General features: G+C 35.3%; 2 protein-coding genes across 3 annotated transcripts; both read right to left on the reverse strand.

The window, feature by feature from the left end:
• Nucleotides 1-234: 234 nt before the first annotated feature.
• LOC145597443 (uncharacterized) lies at nucleotides 235-9,791 on the reverse strand. Its single transcript, XM_081653608.1, has 11 exons — nucleotides 9,470-9,791; nucleotides 7,649-8,362; nucleotides 7,098-7,275; nucleotides 6,779-7,007; nucleotides 5,667-5,806; nucleotides 5,188-5,477; nucleotides 4,906-5,118; nucleotides 4,311-4,802; nucleotides 2,818-3,477; nucleotides 1,498-2,022; nucleotides 235-866 (listed from the first exon to the last, which is right to left on the reverse strand). The coding sequence occupies exons 2-11, from the start codon at nucleotides 7,922-7,924 to the stop codon at nucleotides 645-647; spliced, it is 3,225 nt and encodes a 1,074-aa protein (XP_081509734.1). The 5' UTR covers nucleotides 7,925-8,362; nucleotides 9,470-9,791; the 3' UTR covers nucleotides 235-644.
• Nucleotides 9,792-14,243: 4,452 nt separating this feature from the next.
• LOC145598490 (binding partner of ACD11 1-like) lies at nucleotides 14,244-20,467 on the reverse strand. Of its 2 annotated transcripts, none has more exons than XM_081654850.1 (8): nucleotides 20,310-20,467; nucleotides 20,100-20,203; nucleotides 19,936-20,011; nucleotides 16,382-16,450; nucleotides 16,232-16,297; nucleotides 15,443-15,768; nucleotides 14,848-14,971; nucleotides 14,244-14,723 (listed from the first exon to the last, which is right to left on the reverse strand). In XM_081654850.1, the coding sequence occupies exons 1-8, from the start codon at nucleotides 20,313-20,315 to the stop codon at nucleotides 14,706-14,708; spliced, it is 789 nt and encodes a 262-aa protein (XP_081510976.1). In that variant the 5' UTR covers nucleotides 20,316-20,467; the 3' UTR covers nucleotides 14,244-14,705. The 2 variants fall into 2 exon arrangements, with proteins under 2 accessions (XP_081510976.1, XP_081510975.1); XM_081654849.1 differs by having other exon boundaries at nucleotides 14,244-14,726.
• Between the last annotated feature and the right edge of the window lie 325 nt (nucleotides 20,468-20,792).

Here is a 20,792-nt window from a genome sequence, read left to right on the forward strand (position 1 = left end):
AAAACCAACCATTTGCTAATTAACCACATACAACCAATGTCAAATCGAATCAAACCAGGATCCAGACTTGTCTATACAGCAATTACTCGGGTCCAGTCCCCAACCTAAGAAATTTGGTAGTTCCAATCCCTATCTGGTGCAGTCCTGAACGCAGGATATTACTAGAGGAGCTGTGTGGAAAGTAATGCAATGAGAAACAAAAAAAGCACTTTGGGTGAAACATACACACCATTATTATTTTACTAAATGTAAATTTAGGTTCACAATTGTAACATAAAAGCATCGATATGCATACATATTAATATCACAGCCTCCCTAAGCATTTGCTCCACCAGCGATGGCAGCAGCTCGGATATAACAGTTTTGATCAAGCGGCTGCCGCTTTATTTGATCCTAATCTAAATTTTTTACTCTCAAATAAAATGTTTGAGAGAATTCGGAAAAAAGAAAAAAAAAATCCCTCTAAAAAGGGATTGATTATACAAGCTACCCTATGAACTTTGAGTCAACCACAATTTTATTTTTTTTTCCCGTCAACATAATAAACCTAGCTAAATGAATATACAAAGGATCTGTACAGTCTGAGAAAGAACAGAAAAAGTGGTATTCAGAAGTCGAACCTGCTAAAGCAAATAGACAAAGCACTAACTTTGGTTTTTTACGATCCTAACACTGCTGTAGAAGCGCCTGAAATCCTTTATTGCCTTCTCTTCTATCTGGATGGAACGGATTGAAGATGTTGATTCCACCTCGGGTTTGAACCAACGGCTTTGCATGCCAGACTCAGAAGGTGACCCCTGACCAGTAGTAACTGCAAATCCAGTTGTCTTTGTTTTTGGGCTATGAGCAACAGATTGATTTTTACCCTGTATAAATGGAGCAAATAAAATTGAAATTAAGAGCAGTGAATAAACAGGGCTGGCGTAGAAGACAGTAAAAAATGGTTATTAAAACTAAAAGAAAGCAGAGCTGCAAATTGCAATATAGAACAAGGAAATGCTTTATGAGAAACTGTCAGGAGAGAAAGTACACATGAACACCAAACTAGCCAATTTCTGTAAAACAAAACTCTAAACACCAACAGTAAAAAACCAGAAACAGATGAGCTAAAAACGTTAAATGCTCATTAAAAGAGTTGTGGACACTTTAGCACTATATATATCACAAGAAGTTACCATTTTCATGTTTGACCACCCAAAAAGAGTGCTACTTTTCCAAGATAGTACACAATTGGTACATTTGAGCTTTTCTTAACCCAACCATAGGCCAGGTTTATCTGCAAAACCTAATTCCAAAAAGTTCACTATAACACAAATAAATAAACCTAGTATAAACATGCACATCAGCAAAGATACCACACAAAATTAGCTAATATAAACGAGACATTTCATTTTTCCATTTCTTTACTCACCCTTGAAGGAGAAAGAGAGGCAGCAAATGTAGTAAAACAAGACAGCTAAAAAAGAATTGCAGGGCAACTCAGTGCCATAATGGTACCTGCTGCATTTGTATGTCCCTGAGAGAAGGCCGTGAAAGATGAGGTGGGGTTCCAGAAGCAGCCCAAGGAGGAGTGCTTTTATCTCCATCAGGTAACTGTGTTGTGCGAGCAGGCACCACTGGAATCGGATTAGAGGCCAGCAAAGCGCTCAACAAAAATTTTCCACTGCTCCTATCAGGTAGCTCTTCTGGTTTTTCTTTATTTTTAATAGGCAGATTATTGAAAAATTTGCTTTGCTCATTTTGGATCTCACGGAGAGATGCAGACATCTTTGAAACCTTAGATCCACCCCATGCTGGCCCTTCGCATTTGGGTGACGGTGGTGGTGGTGGACTAACAACTTTGCTAGGCTCTTCAAGAGCACCACTCAGGAACATGGAGAGCCCTCCCTTGAGTCCCTTCTTGCTCTTCTTCTTCGTTCCCACCACCAATGAACCTTTACTCATACCCATACCAGGAGAGTCTTTCTCCTGAGAGAGATTTTGGGAGCCTTTAGTAAATGAATCTTCAGGTTCAGCAGGAACCTATAGTGCCAAAATAATTTATGTAATTCAGTAGACAAATATAAAAACTGATCATATTCCTGTAAATAAAAACAAGCTCATCATTGTAGTCATCAATCATATTCCTGTAAATAAAAACAAGCTCATCATTGTAGTCATCAATCAAAAAATATGAAATAAATTATATGACATGTCCCTTGAGGTTTAGTAAATCAAACTTAAACTTACAAAACCATATTCTCCATACGTGCCTAACTAAAAGCCCCAGTTTCCCCAAATTTCTTGTCCCTAGATTCAAATCTCTATTTCTCGAGTAAATGGGGCCCATAATCCACTAAATTCTTTATTTATTCACTTTTATTCAACAAATCATGTAACCCTACCACAATTTCTCACTTCCCCTAAACTTACTAAGTTATCCCACTAAATTTTTTAACTATTTAACTTTGATCAACAACTCCCCACAAATCCTCTCCTAAAACCCCATGCCCAAAAGAAATGGGGCTTTATTTAGGGACAGAGGGAGTACAAAGTAATAAGGATCATATACACTAGACATAGGACAATCAAAAAGTTCTTAATTATTGTAGTAGATCAACAGCTGCCAAACACTTTTGTTCATTGACTATCTTGTGATCTTATGCAGTAAGAATGTTATTCCACTAGGCCTTAAGTTTATTATTATTATTATAATTATTATTATTGTTCAAAACACACAGCTCAATAATTAAGAAAAAACTTAAAAACTGTGATGCAAGAGCTATCTTTGACCAGCAAAGAGCACAGACAGTAAAGAAGATGCATTAGAATGATCACCTTCTCCTCAGTCAGCTTCGACAAATTGAGGTCTGCGACAACCTTCACATGGTTAGATTCCAATTCTGTACCAGAATGAGCTTCTGTCTGAGATTCCTTCTGTCTACTCTTTCTCTTCTGCTTCTTTGGCATCCCTGCCTTAGAGACCTTGCCATCTGATACTACTGAAACTGATGACTTTGCGATTGTTGTCTCAATAGGAACACCCAGCTTTGCAAGTGAGCTCTCTAGAGCAGGCCGTGTTTCCAGCTTTGCAATCTGCTGATCATCAAGAACATGTCCCTTAGACTGCTTCGCCTCAAGAACCTCAATCTGTTGCAACTTTTTCCGCAGTACTCTTATTTGCTTGCTTACTTCCTGATTCGTAACATTCATAGGTTGCAAAAAATTATCTAATCTGAAACAACCAGCTTTCTTTGCACTATCAGTCACGGTGAGGTTATCCCTGGTTCTTGGAGACTCACTATCACTATTCTCCTCTTCACTGTTTAAAACAGCAGGAAAAGTAGCTGTTGGAGTAGGGAGTCTACGATGACTCCATGACTCAGATGATCTCACATCCAGTACTTTCTCAATGTGAGCTAAAATTTCCAGTGAGGCAGTAGCAACAGTATTCAATGAAGCCGTAAAAATATAGTCAAAATTGCGAATAACAATTTCCTGCAAGTGCAATTTCAACATCAGATAATGAATTATATCCTCCTATATACCTACAGAGTATATATCAATGCTAGTTTATTAAGAACATACAAGATGAAAACTTAATTAGTTTTTTTATTTTCAATAATATTTCAGTATCTTTCATTTTTTTAATGCTCCCTTCCAAATAAATCATCAGACCAAGCTTTGAAACAAAATTATGTGATAAGTTGTTGGTTTATCCATTCAGGAGTAATAGCTTAGGGTGTATTATGTTCAGTGAAGTTAGCTACCAATTTTTGAAATTTATGAATTGGATGGCTGACCATACAAACAAGTCTAACAATTACGGTGTACAAGAATACAAGCAAGTGAAGCAACAATATAATGTGTTATACACTCTAAACCAAGGCATGTAGTACAGATGAGAAGGGAAAAGATGTTAGAAGTTCGAGCTCAACTATTCCAGCAATTCTGATTTCAATAAGTAAAACATCTAACAATATGACTCTGAGTAGTAGCTCAATGTTACCATCTGAATAAAATCTCAAATGAACAAGATTCGACTAACACTTCTAGGTACCAAAAGAAGAAGCACGAGTATGAAAGTTCTACCTGATTGAATACAATTCACAGCTGTTAACATGACATCACGATCTCTAGTGTTAAAAGTATACCAATACTGATAACCTCAACCTATTCCCATATATGTTATATGACCAAAGCCGCACAGACAATAAAATTCAATAATGACATATCAGCTATGATGCAATAGGAAAGAGGAATGAAACACAAAAATAAAAATAAAGATAAAAAGGGAGGTTTTTAAGCATAATTTGAGACTTAAAAATTACCTCACAGTACTTCCGAAGATCACTTGCTTCCAACGTATCTGCAATCTCCAACATTTGCAGAGCATTTCGTGGCTCTACCAAACACTGAGCAGCTACTTTCTCACAAAGGCCCTTTAAACTAGGCACAACCTTGTCACCAACATTTTCCATTTTCAAACCAGAATTAGCATTGTCAGACTCCATGTCATTGTACATGAATCCCTCATCCAACTCTCCCAAAACATCACTGACAGCAGGGCTTAAATTTTCACAGTCCTTAACTGCATTGACAGGATAAGCAGGATGATAAGTTGAGCCAACAATCAGTAGATGTGTTTCACCCACAGAAACTTTAGTTGCCCTTTTCACACCGTGAAGCCTAGTAACTTCTGGTGGTTTGTCCTTAGCTTTCTTCCCATCCCACATGTAAATGTCACCAGTCGATGTAACTGCACCATGCCAATACTTACCAGCAGAAATACTGACAATTTTTTTTCCATTAAGATAACATAACTGCATAGATGAAGGCAAATGGATAGAGTGGTATTAATAAATTAACATTCTGCTATAACACTGTGGTCAAATAAAAAACCTCTAGTGTATTTGGAATACCAACCTGCTGGCATTTGAGGTCAGGATCAGATGAAATCCAGTAAAATAGTGCCCCGTCATCAGTTAAAGCCATGCTATGCACCATTCCTGTGGCAATAGAAACCACGTGAAGTCTCTCCATTCTGTGAAACTTCATTAAAGCACTCCCATTTTTCTTCAAATTCCTAGCAATAATCACACGCCTCGGTGTTACGAGTCGATGACCCCAAGTGAACACCTACAGCCAAGAGAAACAATGAAAATTTACGAATCCAAAAATAATGCCAGCTTGGTTAAACTTGCATACCTCTCCATCTGCACCTAGGACCACTGTATGATATTTTGCAGCGGATACTGCCGTAAAGAACTTTCCTTTCAGATATTCAACCAACCTTGGAGTATAATTGGAGCTCGAGTTAGATGTACCATAACCAAGTTGCCCTTCCTTATTGCAGCCCCATGTGAATACTTCACCAGTCTCAGAAACAGCAGCAGTGTGTTTATTTGCCGCAGCAACAGCCACTATTTTTGACTTAAGAGAACTAACCCTCCGAGGAGTTGGTTGGGTATCCACAGAAGCATAGCCAAGTTGGCCCTCTGAATATATAGTTCACAAGAAAATCAAAGCACGACATACATAAGTTACAGCAGAGGCAAGAAAAAAGTAAGAACATGATTCTGATGATAATGCAAATTTAGGCAGACAGACATCAAATGAACAAACTCAGAGAGTAAATGCAAAGCAATTTACACCCACTCATCACTAACTTTAGACATCAGCTATACCTCTATTGGATCCCCAAGTAAAAACTTCACCACTTTCAGTAGCAATTACTGTGTGGTGTTTAGCAGCTGCAACTGCCTTGACACGTCGAGAACCAAGGCCTGAAATCACTTGCCTTGGTGTTATAACTGCAGCTTGTCCACTACAAGAAGACCACAATATCAGAATCTCAACATTGAATTCTGGACCCACAGCAGCCAGAGCACAACACAAGATGCAAAGGTAGTTATAATACAAGTAATGTGGTTGCAAGCTCGTCTACTTTCATAATTTCAATGTTTAGCATCAGACAATTAAGTATTCATCTATAAAAGGCCAGGAAAATCAATTCACTGAGGACAGATTCTACAGCTATTAGCAGTAAAAAGTAAACAGACATAGTGCTTAGTGTTTACAATGCATAATCACATTCAGAGGGGTCTTATCAGAGCAATTTGCGATTCCAAAAAACAGGTTCAAATATTCAAACATTACTGGTGAAAACAAAATTAACCCTACAGCCTCATCTCCCTTGCCACACCATGTGGAAACACTCCCAACAACCACACCATTTGCCGCTTCAGGCTACAGTAAGGTGTGTGAGTACTTAAAAAAATGATTTGCAATGGATACACTCCTGAGCAAGGTGGATGACCATTCATCACTCCACACAGACAAACAGTACCTGGCAAGATGAAAATTGACCAAAAGTCCAAAATTCTCCCACTATTTATCTTCGTTGATTATTTTAGATATATCAGGCTCACTAATTCACTTGCTTTCTTCCTTTACTCGAGCCCTCTCATCAGCATCTCCAATAACCAACCCTTGGTCCTTGTCAAAAACCCCTTCACAAACAATCCCTTTTGCAGCCCATCAATTCTTCCATTTTTCATTATTTTAAAATCAAAAGCCCTAACAATTGGACTTCTCTAGGTAATAAGCCCTTAATTATTATAAATCATAAACTCATAACAATTTAGTATCAAAAATTATTCTTGATAAACATACAAGACTAAATTAGCTAATAAAAATACTTCAGCAAGACGTAAAAATTACAAATTACATGATGATTACTTTAAAGGAAGAAGTAGAAGAGGAGAGGGGGAGGGGAGGGGGGAATCAGAGTCTTTACCTATGAATGTCAAACTCGGGATGTCCAAGGCGGCCACCCCTTCCGAACCCCCAAGTATAAAGCTCCCCACGGCCAGTGACTGCTACACTATGAAACTTTGAAGCAGAAATCAACTTAATAAATGAACCATGAAGTGCGTCCAATTTGCAAGGTAACTTTTGTATGTGAGCATTTCCAGTTCCAAGTTGATAATTAGTACCACTTCCCCAGCTTAAGACTTCAGTAGTAACTGTTCAAGAAAGAAAAGTACAATTTAGTAATCCAATCATATCAATGCAAGAATTCCTAACAACGACAACTAAGAGGCAAAGCCACAAACCTGAAGCATGTTGATTGCCCAGAATCTGTGACAAAGGTCCAGAAAGGAGATCAATAGGGGTTCGTAATTTGAAGTCCTCTATAGAGATTGATGCACCAGACTGAAGAAGGACACCTGCCACAGCAAAGTGGCCAAAATAAAGAGCCCTATGGAGACTACTCCATCCCGATTCTCCATCCTAAAAGACAGGCTACCTAAGTAAGAAGAACAAGAGAGCAGAAAGGAATCTAAAGATCATCCATTCTATTAAGCATTCGAATTCCTTTGAATAGTGTAATTAAGAAAGGACATGAACAAAGGACGACAAGAAAGAAAATATAGGTTTCCAAGGCTGACATCAATTCAAACAATTTATCAGCAACTGACACACACATGCAAATCCAAATGAAGCACAGCATACATTGACAGATACTAAAAACGTGGTCCAAGTTAGATTTTTTTTTCACAATGCATGTACAAATATCCAACCTCAAAAAAGGACGACCCAACTCCCAACTTAACTAAAATAGAAGGTAAATCTTATAAAGACAGAGTAAAGAGGAATAACTCACCCTAGCGTCAGGGTCAGCACCTGCTGCAAGTAACCTCCTCACGATAGGAATGTGATTTCTCCAAGTAGCAATGTGAAGAGGAGTAAGGCCAAATGCATTCCTCGAGTTGATATTACCACCATTTTTTTTCAGTTGAGTTAGAGCTAATTCGACATCAGCTAAGCAGCCCTCCTTCACAATAAGCCATATATCTTTCTGAGTCCCACCTAAAACAGATTTGCGCCCATGGCTTTGAGGACTTTGCTTATGCCCTCGGGGAGAAAGAGAACCTTCCATTGACAGTATTTTGAGCCAAAAAGCTTCTATTTGAAACTAATGAAATTTGAATCCAAGATACTTTAACTAGGAATAGCCTTTAGGAAATTGAGAAAAGAAAAGGGTACTTCAAAACCAAAAATAAGTCGGAAAAGAGATAGCAACACAAGGGCTGTGTCCCTCTAAGAAACTTGATGCAACTAGTCCATCACTCCATCTCAATAATTATTTCAAAAAATTGCTTGTTGAAGCATCAGAAAATCTCAGCCATAGTTTGAATAACGGAACTATCACAATATATAATTTGTCAACAACGCAGCCCTTGACCTAAATGTTTTCTCATCATATTCTACAGCAAAGTTATGGAAAAAACTGTTTATGCTTCAGATGCTGGTTTTCAGTTTCTCATCACACTTTTTGACTTTTTGAGGCATCAATATCTACAAGGGTTAAAATGACCTGCACAAATAAATAAATAAAATGAGTTAAGACGGCTAGGCCAGTGCCTTGTTGCAAAATTAAACAGCTTAAGAAAATGTAAAATAAGATCCACAAGACAGTCAGTTTGACCAACTAAAAAACAGTATTCGGAAATCCTAATAACCAACATAAAAAGAGAAGGATCAAACGTGTGTCAGCTACAAACAAAAAAAAAACAGATTGGGACAACATTCTTGGGAACAAATTGCAGTTTAGAACCAGAGAACCTCAAGCCTTCTACTGTATAGGTGCATTTAATTTTTCTTAAACACATGTATGAAACAAATTTAGGATAAATGCAAAGCACAATATAAAAGGGAAAACAAATGTCTCAAGGTGGTTCATACATTGCTCTTGATCACAATCTCACAAAAAAATACTGCACAAATATACAGGACTATAAAATATGCATTAATACATTACTGCCATTCATCATACTTTCATTTCACCCAACAAGAGTGTAAAAATTACAAACCTTATGATCATGCCTCAAAGTTTTCACATAATGCAGTATGGAATACTGCCAAACATATCTTGTACTCAAAGAACTGAATCAAATTCCATTTATAAACGCATCACTTCAAGATCATAAATACAAACATTTCGAATTTCCGAATTTCGGTGCTATTGGCCAAATAAATGCATTTTAAGTAGTTGTGACTTTTTGGGACCCTCTTAACTACTGCGATTGCCAACCAAATAACAAACGAATAAATTTCAACAACAAAACTACTTGAAAACCCAATTCCAGCTAAATCAACTTAAGAAAACAAGACAATGCTGCAAGTAACGCCAATAATTCCAGTAAAAAATTAAAACTTTGCATAAAAATTGACAAGAATATCATGAAATTACATTAAATTGATCATCTAATCACAAAACCCAGATCAAATACAGGCACATTGGATCTACCCACTTGAAATCAAACAAGACCCAATTCAGAAAATTACCCATTTGAGATAAATTTGCAGGAAACAAAATTAAAAAAAAAAAAAAACAAAACAAAACAAAAAAGAAATAAAAAAAATAAATATTCAAAAAAAACAAAAATTACCCATTTGAGATTAAAAAAATAATAATAATTACCTGGATAATTTGGTGATTTGAGAACGGTAAGAAGGATAAAAATGAGCAAATCAGCAAAGGAGTAATTATCTTTTTTTTTTTTTTTTGAAAAGGCAAAGGAGTAATTATCTAATCCTTCAATATTTTAACTTCCTTTTTTTCTTCTTTGAATATCACGAGCTTCTATAATAATAATAATAATGGTGTTTATAAATCCCAAATTTTGTGCTCACAAACAAGAAGAGAAATAGAGAATCAGAATATGCCTTCAAAACCAAAGAGTATAAACGGAGAAAACATTGGCATGAGAGAGAAACCGAAAGAATGGGCAAACGAGATACGGGTCCAAGAGCCTAAGGGTAATTTGGGAATATACTTATTTCTGTATTTATTTATTATTTTTTTTTTTTTTTCTTTTTTTTTTTTGTATTTTTTTTACTAATAGCTATCTATGGTGAATTTGACATTCCCTCCAAAAAAAAAATATATGGTGAATTTGACATACATGCAGGCACAAGATATACCTAAGTTTATCCTTTGCTCATTTGATAATCTAACGATTAAGGGGTGTAAATGAGCCGATACATTCTGAAATACTCAGATTCGCGAACAAACTCGGTCAAAATTCATATGTTAAGTAACAAACAAGGTCGAACAAAAACTTAAGCTTGCTAGATAAATGAATAAGTTCGAACAACATCATGTGCTTGATGATGCTCGTGATCAACTTGTTTAGTTCAATTATAAATTTGTTCACGCTCAATTATAACTCAGTCAAGACTCGCTTTACCTCGAAAAATCTTTACTATATTAAAAATACATTACTATAGGAGGTAGCATATCTTTTACCCATAGTCCATAGATATTTGAAAAAAGACGATATATAATTTCATCCGATATGGGCCTAAAAAAACTCTAGATTTATCTTTTTCTATAGAAAGAATGGAAACTTCTTATATGAAATTAAGTGAGTGCATTAAAACTTACAAGAAATCATTATATATTGATGAATTAGGGCTTGTTTATTTAATTAAGTTACTCTCGTCGACTCAAGCATAACCTCAAAATTATAAAAAACCACGTTCGCGAACAAAGCTCAAGTAAGCCTAATCCAATGAGCCAAGCTCGAACAAGATTTTTAAAAGCACGTTCAAGCTCAAGATAGCTCGCACGCTAATTTCTTATCAAGCTTAGCTCGAGTAGACTAATACTTGGCTCGACTGGGATCGTTTGCAGCCCTTCAAATGAGCAAGAATCATCCTTTAATTATCAAAATAAGTGAAAAAGTTCATTGGGTGTGTAGGAGTTTATAGGTACTAAATTGCGGAAAACATGAATCATATTCATAAAGCATTTAATCCCAAGATCTCATGCATAACACATAAAGAATAAGTAATTATACCTTTGAAGCGTGATTACACGAATGATCGAGCAAGAACAAAGGAGACAATGAACCCCAAATGTGATTCCTCTACTTGGTCCACAGGCACGGATTAAAACCTCCACTAATGCTAATTAGATGCAATTGAACCCTTCAAATGACCTTCTACGAAGAAGAGTGAGCAACGAACCAACCACGAACCACCACACGGCCACCAAGGGTGGCCGGCCGTATGGTCTAGGGGAGGAGAGAGAGAGAGTCGTAAGTTAAAGAGAGGGAATTAGGGTTTTAGAATTGGTTGCCTTGATATCAAATTCACTGTAAGTTGATATGACTAAATTTCAACCCTAGGCATGGATCTTATTTATAGATCACATCTCTAAATAAAAAGTCCATGCCAAGCCCAAAATCCTAACTCTAATCTAACTATGCTAGCCCAATCTTATTCATGATTAGTTACTTGCTCATGAGGCCCAATATTACTTGTGTAACCCAATACTCTTGTTGTGTGACCTCATAAGATCCATTCTAGTGGGCTTTTGATTATTTGACTAGCCCAAAGATCATTGAACATAATCTAGCAACAGACAACGACGACCCAAAAGAATGAACTTATTATCTTCATAATATTGATCCTTAATATATCTAGTAATTGCACTTATCGAAGACACAATTCCTTTAGGGTGCACCGTACACCTGAGTGTATATAACAACATTTGCATGTATGGAGTAGAGGAATAAGTCCAATAGATTGATGTCACATATATCAACTACTCGTATTAAGGAAAACCTAGCCACCTCTTCCTTTTTCTTTCTATTTTTTCACTTAAAGGTCCCAAAAAATTAGTGAAATATAGGTCAGAAATAGTCGAAATTTTAAATCTACATTAGTTGAGTGTAGTAAGTGTCTACAGTGGGTTTTGTTAAAATTCAATTTTCCGTTAGTAGAGTACAATTTGTTTCTTATGCGGAGTAAAAAAGAAGGTTAATCTATCATTTGCTACAATCAGATGAATCGGACGAAGATTTTCTTCACAAAAAAATTATATTAAAGGCGTTCATAAAGATGTTTAGGTGCCAAGTAGCGCTCTTCTTATTTAATCCGATTTTCACTCCATGCTTAAAATATGGTTAAACAAGATTTGATCCCGCGACCTCAAGTTTAAACTCCAACGTGGGAACCCCTAAGCTATTACCATATTACATGTTATTCAATGAAAATTAAATATTAATAAAGATTTGTATCATGGAAATTATGCAATAATCCGGGGCATCGCCCGGGTATAAACTAGTTATTAAATAATTAAATGCTTGGTTGTTATTGTCTTTGTATTCAACCCCTTAAATTTTTTTCCCAAATTTATTATCATCTAGCCACTACATTAACAGCTAACCTCTACCACTAATTGGTATCATTGCTCTAGCAATTACCCGCTATTCGACTGTAAAAAGCTACCCTGCACCACTAATTTTGCCAAGTAGAGTCATAGAATAATTGACACGAATAAATTCGGTACTAACTCAATACACTAGCTCGATTTCTTTAATATCATGTTTGGAAAAATTTTAAGCATTAAATTTTATAGAACTACATTTCCCTAGCTTATAAAAAATATAAGATTATTTTTACCCTTCAAAATGTGCATTTACATGTTTACCCTCATTAATATGGACAACTTTTATTTTGCTTTCATCAATGTCAATTGTCTTTTTTTGCCTTTATTAATGTTGATTGTTTCTTTTACTATTTAAATTAGTGTGCGGACATTCTTACCTCTAATATACTCTCTCCGTCTCTTTATTAATGTCCACTTTCTATCATTTATTACTCACATAATAAAGAGAAAGTGGACATTAATATATAAAGAGACGGAGAAAGTATTTGTTTTACATATTTTCCTTCCTTAATATAACCAACAATTAAAAAACCTCACCGAAGATGGGCTAGCTATGATGCGCGCCACCCTAGTCTAAACAAAACTACTACGTATTTAAGTTTCATATAATAATATTTTTATCATATATAAATCACAAATACAACCAAAGTTTATAAAAATAACCAAATGAATAATAATAATAATAATAATAATAATATAATATCTAACAAGTCGAGTCTTATGTCGGTCATATAGTTGGTACGTCGTCCACGGGATTTGGGAAGTGCCTTATGATAATATAGAAGATTAAAAAAAAAAAAGAAGTGTGAGCGTATATATTGGATTATAAATGGACATAAATATCCTTAGAATTTCTTTGAAAATAAAACTATAATATTATTTGAACGTGAGGATGATCTCATTTGTATTTGTACAAACTAGAATGTTTCATACAAACAAAAAAAAAAAAAAGAATGTTTCATACAAACAAAAAATAAAAAAAAATAAAAAAAAGTTGAAAAAAAGACAAATGACGTGCAGGAGACTAATGGTCCTAATGAACTTGGGATTTCTTCAATTGTTTTGGCCATGCTTTTTCATTAATATAGATTTTTTTTTATTTTTTTTCCAACCTAATTTATTATTTTTTTTATTTTTTTAATTATTTTTCGACCAAAACACATTTCTTTTTGGCTTTTTTTGTTGAAAAATGCATGAAAACTTTGATGCGGTGTGCTTGATGCAATGATGCATGCTCCACGTAGCTAGTTTGCATGACATACACAACCTCTAATCCTCTATAGAAAGCTCTTACTCAAGATTTGACATTTCCAGAACAAGCGTGTGGATAATTTAACTTGCTTCGTAAACCCTCCGTTTTCTTTTAATTTACTCATTATTTTTTTTTAATTTTTTTTATTAATGTTTCTTTCTAATTTAATACACAATTGTAAATTTCTTTTTAGTGAGAAAGATTGCATCTTCTAACCTTAAGATTGACAGTTCAATTTTCACTAGAGACACTTTGAGGGTGGGGATCCCTTACCTTTTTCCCCTCACTCTCAATGTATCTAACTCGTAAATGTCGAATCCAAACACTGTGAGAGTTGAGGTTTGGTCAGTGTCTTCATTACCGTTATAAAAAAAAATAAAAAAAAATAAAAAATTAAAATAATTCTATTTTTGAAAATATCCCACCACTTTTTCTCTTGCAAATATAGACTGTCACATCCATAATATAACTAGAGCATACTCATGTTGATGGACGAGATATGTTATCCGCAAAACAACACAAAATAAATATTAAAATATAACATAGATTCTAGATTTCCGTGAAAAACCGAGGTGAGTAAATTAAAAAAAAAAAAGGTATTTTGGTTTTTTTGGCAACGAGACCAAGCATTTAAATTTTTTTTAGAGAACTACGTATTTGAATTTGCAAATTATCCCTGGTTTTTTCATACTTCGCAAGGCTGGGCTGCAACATCACATTGGACTTAAACTTATGTAAGGTTGCATGTGCTAATAAGAGGAAATGTAGAAGGAAACTTCAAGTTCACAAGAGCTTCCTGTATTCAAATATGGAGTATGAATTGATACATTGCACGAATTGGTCCAACCTAATCAACATTTGAATGTAATTTATACACAAAAATAGCACACGATACCATTAATCAACTTAAAAGGCATAAAGAATATAGTGTTTGGGGGTGACAAAATTACAGGGATGTTTTTCAAATCAAAATCTCCGGTTTTACAAAACAAAGATCACAAGCTTAGTCCTGGTACTTTTACCTGGAAAACGAACAAAGATGACACAATCTCCAGGGCAATACTTTAAAGGCTGCATCATTGCAGCATCTCAAGTATGTCCCTATATTCTACTCTTGACATGAGACATCTTACTTCGGAATTTGCTTGAAGATCAATTGAACTAGGATAATCATGCATTGAGAGAACCAACTTTGATTGCTCACTGGTAGTAGTAAAGGATTTCTGGCTATGCAGCTATTGGATCCTGCTATTATAATAAATTTTTAGCATATAGTAGAACATAACCAAGCATATGGCGAATGATGAAACAACAAAACAGTAGAAAGCTTGATAAAAACTGAGAAGAGGAAGTAATCAGAAGAACTCACCTTTGCTGTAAGATTTGACATAGCTGTGTGGAACTTCTGTCTGGTTTTCGTACCAGCAACATGACCAACCTTTGAAACCTTGCTAAAAGCACCATTAAACCATGCAGCTCCTGCAGTAACATACCTGTACAGGGCAAAACCAGAAATATTTACCAATTAATTTACAAATAACATTACTCCATAATTTATTGTCACGTTAAATTAACATTCCTTACCAAAAAGAGGGGGCAGGATATTCACCCAATTTCTTATCCCTACTTTCATTTTTTTTTTTCTCTTTTCAAGCGAATGTTTTCCAACAGCTTACTGGTATAGTTTCTCAATTTTTAATTTGAATATATTGTTCACATATAAGAAAATGGACATAATGGACCGCCTCTAACGAGTCTATAGTGAGAATTTGAATATGTTGGGCATTTTTAGCAGCTTTAGCCATAGAAGTGATAAATCTATGTGAGTGACTGCACCAAAGTGATGATACTGATCTAAGTAAGTGGAAGAGGAGCTAGCATCATCCACCCCCCCCCCCCCCACCCCCCACCCCCAAAAAAAAAATCTTTTGAAACAAAAGAATGGAAGTAACAAGAACCAATACCGGCTTGACTTGACAGCCGTTCCTGTATCGTTTAATTTCCTCTCTGCTGCAAATAAGGCTGCCATTGTTTTGTCAGAGACTTGAAGCTTTTGGTCCACAGACTTCACTTTTTCATTAACGGCTGAAATTCCAACTGTGAGCTTCTCGGTGAGTCCAACTCTTTTGTCAAAGGAACTGACCTTGGCAGATGCGCTAGCTGTTAGCCGATGCTTCTCATCAAAAGCCTTAGCTTTATTCACAGCATCTTGCCGCATGGCAGAGCCTTTAGCTATCATACTGGAAACAACTTCTTGTGCTTTATTAACATATGCTTTTCCAGATTTAGCCTGTTTTCATATCAAACACTCTTTTAGCCCCAACAACAACATATAGAAAATAATCAGTATATAACATTATTCTTAAGCATTAAGGGCGTGCAATCTGGTAATGGAGTTTGCTGAATTTAACTGTTCAGAGGCATGGTTGTATGTGGTCCTGTATTACCATACATTGGCAATATACAGAAAGCAAGAATAATGACTTGATATGTCCAGATACTTTGTTTCACATTACAACAAGTGCATATTAGGGGCTCTAATGGAAGGGATATATTCACTTGCAACGGAGGAGTACATTTACAAAACTGTCCCAAAACTCCAAAAATGGGTTTTAATTTTTCTAACAGACATGGATCATGAAGTGTAAATCTGATGATAAGCATATTGATTAGTGACATCAATTTACAAAAAAGCATGTTGGCAATGAATAAGATAAACTTTTTTCCTATACCAAGGGTGCCCTGGTGCTCACCTCAGCATTAATGGATGTATCTTCAACATTTGCTGTGCTCACAGTATTTTCGACTGTTCTTACTTCCTGAAGAAAATATAATCAGTGATGAAGAATGAAGATACAGTCATTTTGGTTGCAGATGTTAAAGTTCAGTCCAGTGACAATTACCGTCTGAGGCTTTAGAACATAATTTTCTGCAAGAGAGATATTCACAATGCGGTCAACTAAAGTTGCTCCCTGCAAAACCAACAAAAATAATATTAACCAGGGTTCGAGGGCCATAAAGCTTCAAGCTTAAACAGTTAACGATCATTAGTATGGCATGTGTCAGCAAACTGGCAAAGTACATGGATTTGTGTTACGGACTTACGGATGCCTTCATAATTACAGTTAGATTCCAAAAATTACAAAGCACATAAAAATTCACTTAAACAGTACTGATGAAGCAGCTTTATGGTTTTGTTTTCACTTAGTTATAAGTTAGTAAGCTACAATACCAATGCTAGGAATTTTATTGGTTGTTAAAATAAATGACAATCAATATACTATGATATTGTGTTGTCTCTTAAGCCAACCAACCACATGGTGCGTCTTATCTTTCGATGGCTACCGTCCACCCAGGATGCCCCCTAAATTTACACAATCACCTAATGTTCATTGAGTGGAGAACCCAACAAATGCTCATGATTTCCACCATCAAGGCATCAATTAACTCAAGGAGAGTAAATGACTTTTAAAAGCAAGCCGAATATAAAAGGTGATGTGTACTGTATATGCAAAAAGAAATAGAATAATCAATTAAAAACACACGGGAACAAAATTCTCACAAATGTCATCCTTAACTCTACCTCGAATACCATCCAATATTCATGATCACTTGTTATATTGGAACTTTGAAAACCAATACACCATTTGTTACACCATTTGTTATAGCATAGGAATGAATTTTTCTGTCTATAAGAATAAAACATATATATACAATGTATTTGTGCAATGCGTGAGTACAACAACTAGATTAGTGATTAAGTGCTATTAGCTGATTCTTACAACATATCTTGGATAACCATCTAATTATTTTGGTAAGACCAATTAGTCAATCAGGTAAAGCTTAGACAAGATTGCATTTATGAAATTGCCGGTACAACTAGAGCTATTTACTAAATAAAAACTATAAAATTCCTCTCCCAGCTCGAGCACTTACACACAAAATGGAAAAAAGGAAAGGCTGGCCACCTTCATCCATCCAAGCAAAAGCTTCACCCTATTTCTTTCTTTCTAGTAACAAGTATGTGAAGTTTCTGAATAAAATAACACATACGAAGTACTTTCTAACAAGCATTAAAAGATAAATTTGTCTAAGCAGCCTGAAAGGCTACTTGATCTCTATCCCACCAACTACATGAACTGTGCAACCACAAAATCCTTTCTTATGGTGTTTTGGGTTTCCCCAACAGTTTGGTTCCTCTTATAAGTGTTTATAACCTGAAAAGGTCTTTGTTCTTTCACTGATACAAAATCCAATAACACTTTAGCAGACTGTGTTTTATTATTACTGCACGATTGCAAAGTTGTAGCTTTTGTAAGATTAAGAAATAAAAAAAGTCTGGGAGTGATATCAAAATTAAACCAGAATCTTGACATGCATTTTGCAGTATATATAAGCAAAAAGTGGACGCATTGGGAAATGAGGTAATTCAAATCAAATTGGGTGCAGGAATTAATAAGTTCACCTCTTTCCATCATGCTTAATTGCATAAAACTAAAGGAGTCAAGGACCTCATAGCAGAATAGAATTAGATCATTGCTTTTTGCTTTGGCTTTGGTTAAGGCATCCAGCATAGCCTAGTATAGGTTCATGGAAAGGTGCATACAAGGGGGAGCAGAACATGAGTTGAAGTCTAATAACAGTTAATTACAGTTCTCACACAGCGAAGTGGCAATAGAGCACAAGAGCACCTCTAAAGGTGAATCAATATGGATCTCACTTCAAATTTGCTAGCCAAAACAAAGTTCTTTGACAACCTCAAACCCTGCCACAGAATATATTTAGGAATCCATGGATCATGGCATTGTCATTAAATTGTTTTTACAGCTTAAGAGTAGAAGATTATTATTATTATTATTGATGCATAATACCAGCATAATATTGAATATCAACACATAGATGCTCATAGGAACTCAAGTAAATTTCTTATTCTGGTCTACAAATAAAAGAAAGGTGCTTATAAGTGCATCATAATACTTAAACACCTCTGAAGACCCCTTGCACGTATTAAAAAGGTATCCAACTGGAAGCTCAATTGGGCAACATGTCTATTGATACAAATAAAAATACCAACTCTCCTTACTAACCATTTAGTATACTTAAACAGGCTGGTTAAGTTGTTCAACATAACAGACTATTAAGTTTTGTAAGCTAAATTAATAGCTTACAAAAATTGAAGAAGAAAATTTCCACTATAAGGAGAATAGTTTAATTGTATAATACTAAATTCTACTTATAGCCCATTGATTAACTTATATGCGGAATCTATAATTATTTAAGCTAGCCGTGCCTTAAAATGGTAAGTTTAATCATAAAATGTTAAGATTATATGACTCGCTGATTGACCCTTAATAGGCCTGCCCTTTCACCACTGTTCCTGGTAGCTATTCATCTAGAATTTGAGGTACACTAAGGGTAGACATTATCAGCATGTGGTAATGCAAATTTCAAATCCATGAAAATTCACAAACCTTTTAGCCATATATGCACAAGTTTTACGGTCACTCACATCACCAAGAAGTATAACTATCAAAAGTGACACACTGACACTGCCAAATTGCAAACTCCATGATCAACAGGACAACAATGCTTTAGACACAACATAGACTTCTAAGTTTAAGCAGAAGATGGCTATCAGCCTCGACAACTCGACTGTCAACGGATACTTCAAGTTGAGTGTGAGCATTGAGGAGACAGGAAAGGGTAACAGACTTTGTTTCAATTGTGTTTCAGGGAACAGGAAAGCTCTAGTTCAGGTACTTGGGCAATATCAATTCTCCTCTGGCAAATTATATTACAGTCTGAAATCCAAGAAAGGAGCTCAAAGCCTCTAAGGTTACCTTTCCAGCTGACATATCAAGTCTCTAATCATCAGCTCAAGTCACTTCCACCCAACTAACCCCAAAGAGAATTTAATGCCAGTATATTAAAACTTAACTGGCTACTGCAAAGCCAAGTTCAGTTTAAAAGAATGTTCGCCACATTGCACACGCCACAGGGCTATACATAATTCATAAGTGATCCTACATTTGCAGTCAGATAGTACATCCACAATTCCAAATCATTAAGATCAATAATAACCTACATCTATTTGTTCGATGTTAACACTCCGCGTCTTCATACTTAACAAAGACATGAGTATTGAGTAACTACTAACTAGACTAAGTACAACACTCACTTTGTTTCAATAGACGCCACACTATACAAACATGTGCACCCTTATTAAGCAAAACATATCAGCTAAACTCCACAATACAGTCTACATTCTTCAGTATTCGCGGTTAAAGGTTACGAGTTCAAATTATCCCTTTCCTCCTCAACTGATTAATTAAAAATAAATTACAATTGAACTTGTTTTACAAACAAACAAGAAAATAATAATAAAAATAAAAACAAATATAGAACAGATATTAAATGAAGTTCAAAATTACTATGCAAATAAGGAAATACAATATACCGATAGCAGCAAGGCGATTTCAAGAGCTTTCTCTTCTTTAAATGTAACAAATGCAGTCTTTGAGTTAACTGATTCACTGCACCCACAAACTAATAGAGTTAAACAAGAAATACCCACTAATTAATAATTAATAAAATCCAAATTTAGAAAAAAAAAGAACAAACCGTTGAATCTCAATGTGTTGAATTTCACCAGAAAATGAGAAAAATTCATAAATTTCTCTCTCAGTTGCTAGATCTGACAAGTTTCCAACTTTAACTGTTGTAGTCTGACAAAAAAAATAGCAAAATTTAATCAAAAAAATTCAAATAAAATACTAAATAAATGAAAGAAATAGCAAAAATAAAATGGGTATTGTTTGAATTTTGTGATACCTGCATTATTAGCAAACAAAAGGGATTTTTGTCTGCAAACAGAGGATTTTTTTGAATATTTTCTCTCTCTCCTGAATATTTGGGTGAGCTAGTAATTGGCAATTACAGAGTGGAGTTGGGGGTTGCTTTTAAGAGTTTTAAAAGGGAGAAAGACAACTCAGATAGAAGAAATAGCACTCATTTCATTGCCACATTTTGAATATTCCTTAGTTGACTACTAGGGATTGAGTTGGACTCTTGAAGCAAGGCAGCCATCTCCTGACTAGATGCTCCATTGCCTCCTAAAAGTATGAGTTACTTTCTTCGTTCCTTAAAATTTGTCTCATATCGGCTTTTTAGGTTAAACTTTTTTTTAAACGTAATTAAGTAGAAGAATAGGAGAAAATAAGTGGTAAAACATGTTTTATTTGGGTGTTCCCACCTGCTTCACCTTTTGGGTTAATTCAGATTCGAGGCTCAGTTGTGATAAAACATGTGAGTATA

The sequence above is a fragment of the Chenopodium album genome, chromosome 20, assembly GCF_948465745.1.
Source record: "Chenopodium album chromosome 20, dcCheAlbu1.1, whole genome shotgun sequence".
Taxonomy (NCBI): domain Eukaryota; kingdom Viridiplantae; phylum Streptophyta; class Magnoliopsida; order Caryophyllales; family Amaranthaceae; genus Chenopodium; species Chenopodium album.

What these genes read in the sequence shown, in the direction of transcription:
- LOC145597443 (XM_081653608.1), bottom strand. Translation starts at nt 7,924, where the DNA reads ATGGAAGGTTCTCTTTCTCCCCGAGGGCATAAGCAAAGTCCTCAAAGC. An exon ending in GGGCAATCAACATGCTTCAG is followed by an intron (nt 7,008 to 7,097) that starts GTTTGTGGCTTT and finishes TTTCTTGAACAG; the next exon opens with TTACTACTGAAGTCTTAAGC. An exon ending in CCCGAGTTTGACATTCATAG is followed by an intron (nt 5,807 to 6,778) that starts GTAAAGACTCTG and finishes GTCTTCTTGTAG; the next exon opens with TGGACAAGCTGCAGTTATAA.
- LOC145598490 (XM_081654849.1), bottom strand. An exon ending in AAATCGCCTTGCTGCTATCG is followed by an intron (nt 16,451 to 19,935) that starts GTATATTGTATT and finishes TTGGTTTTGCAG; the next exon opens with GGAGCAACTTTAGTTGACCG. An exon ending in ACGGCTGTCAAGTCAAGCCG is followed by an intron (nt 14,972 to 15,442) that starts GTATTGGTTCTT and finishes TGCCCTGTACAG; the next exon opens with GTATGTTACTGCAGGAGCTG.